Source organism: Rhipicephalus sanguineus, chromosome 2, assembly GCF_013339695.2.
Source record: "Rhipicephalus sanguineus isolate Rsan-2018 chromosome 2, BIME_Rsan_1.4, whole genome shotgun sequence".
NCBI classification, from domain to species: Eukaryota; Metazoa; Arthropoda; class Arachnida; order Ixodida; family Ixodidae; genus Rhipicephalus; species Rhipicephalus sanguineus.
The window spans coordinates 194,708,741-194,717,267 of NC_051177.1; the positions used below are offsets into that span (position 1 = coordinate 194,708,741).

The following is an 8,527-nucleotide window of genomic DNA, read 5'->3' on the forward strand; positions in this document are numbered from 1 at the left end:
ACCAGTGCCAGGTCGATGCAGGAAGGGCGGCTTCCGCGGCGGACGGAAGTTGGCTCGCCGGTGTTTAGGATAACGAGGCCTGCAGTGGCAATCGCGTCCGACAGGCACCGGCCGCGTAGGTCTACCTTGGCGGAGCCCCAGCTGTTGTGATGCGCGTTGAAGTCTCCACACACGACACAGTCAGCTGATAGCGCCGCGGCAAGGTGTGGCACGAAAGCAATGTCACAGCTGACGTTCGGACGGACGTACACACATGCCACCGAGGTATCGACACCACCCATGCGAACCGTCACAGCCACGTACTCCACGTCGTCGTCACAGAACCGCTCGCAGGAGATGCACGCGTGTGCGATGGACGCACGCACATACAGAGCAGTTCGGGGGGCGCCGGGGCCGTGATCGGCATCCGTGCAAGGCACTTCCGAACAGCCGTTCTCCGCGTATACTGCAGGGCCTCTGTAGCCGATGAAGCCACGAAGCGAGAGGTCCTCCGCGCGGGCGCGCGTCTCCTGCAGAGCAAAAATGTCAAAGTTGCGCAGAGACCGGTAATCCGCTAGCTCAGCATGATGGCGGCGCAGCGAACGGCAATTCCATTGCAGGATGCGCGGCCTGGGGCGGTGGTGTGGACTACTCGCCATGCTGGTTCAGGGCCTGGTGTGTGGCGAGGGCCGCCGCGCACAGCGAGTAGGCAGGAGAGCTGGGTGGGAGGAACTCCAGCGCTGTACTCACTGCTGCCGCTAGCACGGCAATCGCCGACTCGCGCCGATCACTGGTGGAATGATCATTGGGAGCTGTGTGTGTTGCCGATGAGTCACTCCCAGAGTGACCGCCGGCGATGTCAGCGAAGAGCACGCCCTGCCTGACTGGCTGGGAGGCATGGGTCTGCCTGAAGGAGCTCGGGACTGAGGCCTTCTTGGCGCCCTGTTGTGGATATGCCTCTTGGTGTTCCGGCTCTCTCCTGGCTTGGGCGCGGGCTTCTGCCAGTTGGCGCTCCCTCTGCCAGCGAGGGCAGCGTGGTTCTCTGGCGGGGTGTTTGTCGCCGCAGTATATGCACTTCGGTGTTGCGACTGTGCATTCGGCGGGCTCGTGGGCACGCCCGCAGCGGAGGCAGGGCTGGTCGAAAGTGCAAGCCGCTTCTACGTGGCCGTACCGTAGGCAGCGGCCACACTGGACAGGCCGCGGGCGTCGTGGTTTGACGGTACGGCGCTGCTTGTATAGGGCAACCTCCGTGGGTGGCTTGCTGCCCTCAAAGCGGACGATGATGTTGTGCCCGGAACGAGAGCATGAGGTAACAGGGAGGTTCGATGAGATGTTCTCCCGGATCTCTTCCTCTCCGAGTGCCGTGTCAACACCGAATATGATGCCGCTGCACATGTTGTTTGCGGCTTGCCTCGCACGCACAGCGATGCCGCATATGTCGCTGATGCATGCTGAGCAGCGGGTCAAGTGGAGAGCCGGTGGGCGTGTCTGCGGCGACTACGTTGCGTCGGAAATTGACACGGACACGAACCACACGGTCTACTGTGGCCAGGAACGAGGAGATGGCCTCCTGTGTGGAGGAGCGAAAGTTTGTTCTCCTGTTCCTGGGCCGGTACAGGACCGTCTCCACAGGGCCGCGGGCGTTGGCCCGGGGTGCGGGGCGGTGAGGCGCAGCAGCATTCTGAGCACTTGCTTTCGTTTTCGGTATTGCAAGGGCACTCTGTGGAGCTGAAACAAGTGGGGCGCACAGAGGGGTGCCAGGGGGGGCACCGGTAGGGGGGAGCAGGGGAAAGGCTGCTGCCTCCGTTTCAGTAGTTAGGGTGCCCAATACACAGCTTGGGCGAGTGAGGGGCTGGCTCCTTTTTGGGGGGGGCCTCGCCGCTCGCTTGTGTTTGTGCTGCTTGTTGTGTCAGCTGTTTGCTTCCTTTCTTCGCTGTCGCCATGACATCAGTGCTGGGGGCAGGAGGGGAAAGGGCTCCCGGGCTGTTTGCAGTGGCCGCGGCCTCTCGAGCTTGTTCAGGTGGGGAGGCAGTTGCTGCGGAGGGGGCAGGTGGGGAACCGGTCGGGCTGCTCTCCGCGGTTGAGACGGCGGGAGAGGAGAACGCCGGGGTGACGTGCGAGCACGAGGAGGGGAACTCGTGACTGGTGTTCCTGTAGCTCTCTCGGCGAGGGAGGAAAGACAGGTTTTCCTCCAGCTCTGTCTCTCCTTTGTTGCATTCCTTGCCATTCTTGGGAAGTGGAGGGATGACGGGGGCTCCTTCAATGGCGGTGGCAGACGATGTTTGCGGCAAGAAAATGGCGGCGGCCGTCTGCTGTGTTGCCTCGTATTGAGGGGGGACGTCGATGGAAGCAGGGAGGTTTGTGCCGTTCTCTGCCTTGCCTGTTTTCGCCCGTGGTGTGCGCCGCGGGAAGGCCGAGGTTTTCGTCGCCCTTCGAGTACGCCTGGGAGTGCTCGGAGCCTCCCCCTTGCGCAGGAGGCTAGTGGCGTCTCTCAATTTCCTCGTGCGACATTTTGCTGTGGTGGTGGTGGTGGTTGAGAGACGAGGTGGGCCGGCCCGTTGTGCATCCTCCTGTCGCACGAGGCCTGCTGCCTTCTTCACAAGAAGGTCGTAGGCCTTGGAGTGGCTGGTGTTGCCGCTCAAGGTGTAGCCCGGGGGAAAGCCCGGGGGCAGGTTGTCCTCCATCACAGAGGGTGAAAGGGCACCACAGCACGTGCTGTCATGGAAGGCGGTGGATTAAGGGGGGGGCTACATTGATCTTGAAGCCCTAATCAGGGCTGCGCGCTAGGCGCTTGTTCAAGAAAATTAAAACAAAGCACGCACGGGTGGCATGAAAAAGCTATACGAAGGAACAAACTTAGCTCGGCGGAGCTCCCGCGTGTGTGGGAGAGTGTGGGCGAGGGTAGGCGCGTGCTTCGGCGCTTCTCCTCTCGGCGGGCGCCCCACTCTCCCGTTCGTTCGCTCGCAAGCGTATATAAATGGAGCGGAGCGCGCGCTCTGCTCTCTCTCGACCCGTTCGCCGGCTTTCGCTGGCGCGAGATGGCTGACGTGGAAGACAAGGCTGCGAAGCGAAGAGCGCGTGATGCCGAACGCAAGCGCCTGAAACGAGCTGCCGACGCCGAACTCCGTGCTCGGGAAGCTGCTGTGAAACGCCAACGCCGAGCCGAAGACCACGAAATACGTGTTCGACATGCTGCCAAGCAACGTCAACGACGAGCCAGAACGCCGAATTGCGTGCTAGCGAAGCGGCTGCGACACGTCAACGCCGAGCCGCCGATCCTCAGGTGAAGCGGCGCGAGGCCGAGACCAAGCAGCAGCGGCGCCGGGCCGATCCCGCTGCCGGCCGCGCTCTCGATCGCGGCACGCAAGCGGCGGCGCGCATTCGCATTTCCTCACGATTGCCTTCGGGGAGGTGGGGTGAATTTTTTTATCTGCCCAGATTCTCTACCTGGGAAAGTAGGGCCCTCGACATGTGTCGAATCACGCGCACTTTCTAGGCTCATAACTCCGCCCTAAAATATATTTGCCAGGCGCCTTTCAATCTTGAGGCGAGAGTGACGGCTGAGTTCCTCACGTCTCCGTCGTCTAATGAGATTTCGCGTGCATTCTGCACCTGCGATTTACTCATGGCAATGGAGCGATGTCAAGTTCCCGGCCCACGGAATTTCATTGTATTAAATAAAGAGCCTGTTGGCCGATCTGCTAGCAAGATATATTCCTTTCAGGTTCACCTCGCCGCAAATGTGTATTGACAATATCGTCTCTATTAGCTTAACAGCGAGCGTCCAGCTAGTGAACAATAGCCACTCCTTCGCGGTAGCTTCATTGAGAGTTTTCACACCGATGCCTGCCAACGTTGAAGCCAGCGTCTTCATTTGGGGCACGTATAGAGGGTAGTCGTACAATAGATGTCAAAAGTCTAATCTACTTGGCAGCGCTCACATTTCGGGCTGTCCGCACGGCCGATAAGGTGCGCGTAACGTCGAAGTGAAGGCGACGCCTAGTCGAATCCGATACGTTTGAGTACTCTCCTGGTCTTATTACATGATTGCTACGACATATGCCTTACACATACGCCATGAAAGCCTTTATCACGACCAAGTTTGGCGCATACCCGCATACCACGGTCAATGATATGAGGGTGTGCGCCAGAGGTGACTCAGTCTACATCCACCAAGGACAGCAAAAATAGACATTTAAAACTCTGTTAGACGCATTGCTTGGATTAAACAAACAAAATACACGCCGTTTGTTACGGAAGTAAAGTGTGGGCCTGGCTAGTTGGTATTTCAATATTAGCTGCTCAGCCCAAGAAAAGACACAGTACACACAAAATTGACGCGGAAGAGCGCTGGCTGCGCTGCGTTGGTCCTTGTCAATTCTGTGTGTACTGTGGCTACGTTTCGCGCTGAGCAGTTTAGTAACGTTTGTTACAGTTGGGCATTTCAGTGTAGCAAACAAACGCCTACATACGTGTACTTCTATGACTCAACTAGCTGTAGTCTACCATTGCTGGTCACCGCAGGGGTACGCCAACGAACGCTGCTTGCACTTAATTTAGATAGAAGTGTCGTCTGTGCTGTAACGTGAGTGCCGGCGTTACGTAACACCATGAGCTATCTTCTAGAGGCCAGTCAGTCAACGCGACTGGTAAGCCCACGATATGCACTCGACTAGGCGGTCGACACAAAGGCGTCGATACACCTCGTACAACTTGGCTTGAGGTGCGACATAGGCCGTCGACACAAAGGCGTCGATACACCTCGTACAACTTGGCTTGAGGTGCGACATAAGCGTCTCCTCGCTGACTGCTACGCATGAAAATTATGTCCTCTATGCGTAGGATCTGTCAAAACGTTCCGTAAATATCCTTTTTATATCAGGCAGTAGCGTTGACAGAAATTTTGTTCTGGGGAGGCTCGCATGCCAACATCTACGTATATATATATATATATATATATATATATGTGACGCTATGAATGAGAGACGGGCCGTGGCTCATACGCCATACTTTTATTCTACTGCACGCGCACCTCTTCTTCGACGGCTTCTACCAGAGATTACTGCCTTTATACGTCACAGGATTCCCCCTCCCCCCGAAAGAATGCGCGAGTTTAACAACAAAACATAAGCAAGCAGAGTGTTAAAGCTGAAATGTCAAAACGCGGAGTAGTTCTATGTCACAAGGGAGTTCCGTGAAACTAGCACAAAAAGATTCACAGGGGAGGCCAGCCGTCCGGGGACATCAAGGAGAGTTCTGGTGGGCGAGGCTGGCTGTTGCGTTCGGGACAACATAAGCATACCTTGAACATGGACACTAATGATGACATAGCTGGTATTCGAGTGAGCAATGGACGAGTTTCGAAGTCTCTGCAGGATCGACAGCTCTGATTTCGTAGGCGTCGTATTCTTCGTTGTGAGTGGCACAGAACCCGTGCATGCAGTTTGCGTGCCTGTTGATTGAGGCTGACTGGGCGCTGCCTCTGTTCCTGCAGAGTACAAGGGGTACTTTCATGTCTTTTGGGGCGTTTTATGTGGTGATGTCGCAGTTGTTTTGATCGAAGGCACAATCTTGATCTTTGGTGCAGAAGGGGTCCATGACGATGGTCCTTTCGGCGGTGTCTTCTCTTCGGGCTTCTTTTCAGACTATCTTCTTCAAGCCGTGAGCGAGGTTTCGATAACGTTTTCTTTCGTCGTTGCACATGTTGAAGTGTGCGTTGTAGTCGCTTGATTTCGTCGACTTGCTTGTGCTGGTCTAGCTGATGAGGCAGTCCTTGAGGAACATGACTCTGATTTTCTTCGCAAGTTGATGTGATGTCCACTGGGTAGCTGGCGCACGGTGAGCTGTTGTGTTGCTTGTCAGGCAGGGAAGGCTTGGTCAATTGTGAATGCGTGTCACTTTGCGGAGCTATCAATGTGAGAACATCCGACGAAAAACCCTGCTCTGGAAAGTCGTGGTGTGGTCTGGCTTTGTGCAGGTTCCCCAGCTCGTTGAGAGTGAGTGTAGGCATCTTTTGAGGTGTGTCGTCACGTTTATCGGTAATATTGACGTGAGGTGATGCCAAACCCGATTGTGGGCCATGCATGCGACACGATATGTCAAGTGCATCTGGAGCTTCAGTAATAATTAACCGTTCACCGAAGGTAGTTGTCTGAAAGGAGCTTTTGTCATCAGAAGTCACACCTACGCTTTTGTTTTCATTGTTGGAACTGGCGCTGTATGGTGAATCCACATCGCTTCGACATTCCGGTGGTTGAGGGCTGGAAGTTACCGCAACAGATATGGCTTGACCCAATTCCGAATCTTCGTCTTTTTGCGGAATAACAGAAATAAACTTTTCTGAGGCTTTCAAGGGAAGAGAAAGGTCGTGGTTTGGTCGATTACTTTCCCGACGCGTCAGCTCATCTGTCGTGAACGTAGTGACCTTCTGATGTATGTGGTAGTCGTTACGAAGAACAGAGGAGCCACTTGATACAAAGCCAGGTGGTGCGTCACGTATGCGAAACGACGAATCAGCTGCATTGGGTGGTTCAATAACGCCTCGTGTAGCTTGGTGCAGTGAAGAGGTAGAAGATGCCGATTTTTTGTGCAGATGAAAATCCCGGTGGAAGGCTGGGCCTTTCGGAAAAAGCCATGGATGCGTTTCAGTCAACTGGGGCCTTGCTTTGTCTTTTGAAAATTGAGCATTCATGCTCGGCGTTCGAATGCGCTTCCTGTTATCAGTGTGCTCATAACATGGGGCAATCGACGACGATTTTCTCACATGAGGTTTTGTTTGGGAAAAATGCTTGCTGCGTGAAGGCTTCTCTTTCCTGTGACGAGCGAGTTGAAAGGCCTCCAATTGATTGGTTATTGTGAAGTCTTCATCGTATTCTTTAAATCGAATAATCATTTCTGCTTTGATTTTTTTCCAAGATTCGTCGTTTTGAAAGATGTGTGTGAGGTAAAATTTGAAAGCCTCACCGGTGACGTAGTTGTTGAAATTGACGACCATGTCCCGTTCCGTCCATGATGCAGCGGCAGCGTGGCGTTCGAAGAGGTTGAACCAGTCCTCTACGGCTCCATCGTCCGCTGATCCGGCGTACTGTGGGATGGCAAGGTCTGTCGATGATGCTGCCATGCTGGTGGTAACTGGGTGCAGCTAGTACCTGCTTCGCCAGTCCATGTGTGGTCAGAGCGTCTTGTTACTGCTTGTCGATGATGTGCGGCTGATGAAGTGGCTGCCAGGTCTTTATCCTGTCGACTTGTGTGACGCTAGGAATGAGAGACGGGCCGTGGCTCATACGCCATACTTTTATTCTACTGCACGCGCACCTCTTCTTCGACGGCTTCTACCAGAGATTACTGCCTTTATACGTCACATATATATATATATATATATATATATATATATATATATATATATATATATATTTGATACGTAGATGTTGGCATGCGAGCTTATGTGTAAATATTTAAAGAGAGAGAGAGATATTAGTAGTTACTTCTACAAGAAAATTCTGTGTTTTCGTAGTATCAGGATGACACCCTTAAAGCACAAAGTCTGTTAAATACAGTTATCTAATGAAATACATAATTGTTTTTCTGTTACAGTTCTCAACGTTTGTAGCACCTCTCCGGTGAAATGTTCCCGCTTACCATTGCGGGGAGAAATAGTTAAGAGTCTTGTACGTAGAGCAAGGCCAGTTCAGTGAACGAAAGTCTATGCCACTCTGGAAACGAAGTGCAGTGCTTGGCACTCATTCGCAGAAGGTCACAGTTGTTCAAATAGCACTCTAGTCCTACGGAAATTTTACATTTCGCTGTTAATTCTATTGACACGGCGTTACTACATAACACGCTTCCTGACAAGAAAGCCCCCAAAATTTCTCTCCAGCAGTTCAACTGGAACATTAATTCCTATTGTGCGCTTCAAATTCGCATGCATGCTTTATATAATTACTGAAAATAAATCTTGCTGCGACTTTCCGATACGAAAGCTTCATGTGCAAAAGTGCGTGTGTTCACGTTACTATCACTTGATCATTTCAGTTACGCCACGTCATGAACTCATTTAGAAAACATAAATTTACTCAGTAGATATAAGGTATAATAGAAAGTAATGCACGGAAATTTAAACCTGGATATTTCACGGCGCACTTGTGCGTTCCTATTTTTCCGTGCGTGTTCGAAACTTCGTCTACATATTCGGTCGAGCAGAATCCACTTCAAACGTTATAACTCTTTTAGTTTAACGACACTCTAATTGATCAAAATTTGTTGAAAGCGGCGATACAATTAAATGTACGTCGTACGCGCTCATTTTTCTTATGTGCTATACTTCTCATGGTAGGAATAAACTCGCCCCACGAAATGTGCCCGCTTACTATTGCAGAAAGAAATAAGAAGAAGCGTTAAGTCCAGCAGACTTACATACGCGTATGAGCTGTGTCATAGACGAAGTTGCCAAGCTCGTCTTCTGTTGTTGCGCACTGGAGCGTAGTACAACGTAATTTTGTCTGTATGCCAGGTAGTTTGCCCGCCTTTCCACTAGACGTTGCTCTAAAAA

The 8,527-nt window shown here is 52.7% G+C and overlaps 1 protein-coding gene across 1 annotated transcript; it reads right to left on the reverse strand.

Annotated features, from left to right (window-relative positions):
- Nucleotides 1-1,787: 1,787 nt before the first annotated feature.
- Nucleotides 1,788-2,663, reverse strand: LOC119382131 (mucin-7-like). Its single transcript, XM_037649862.1, has one exon. The coding sequence runs from the start codon at nucleotides 2,661-2,663 to the stop codon at nucleotides 1,788-1,790; it is 876 nt and encodes a 291-aa protein (XP_037505790.1).
- Nucleotides 2,664-8,527: the final 5,864 nt, after the last annotated feature.

Coding starts and splice junctions, on each gene's coding strand:
- LOC119382131 (XM_037649862.1), bottom strand. CDS start 2,663: ATGGAGGACAACCTGCCCCCGGGCTTTCCCCCGGGCTACACCTTGAGC.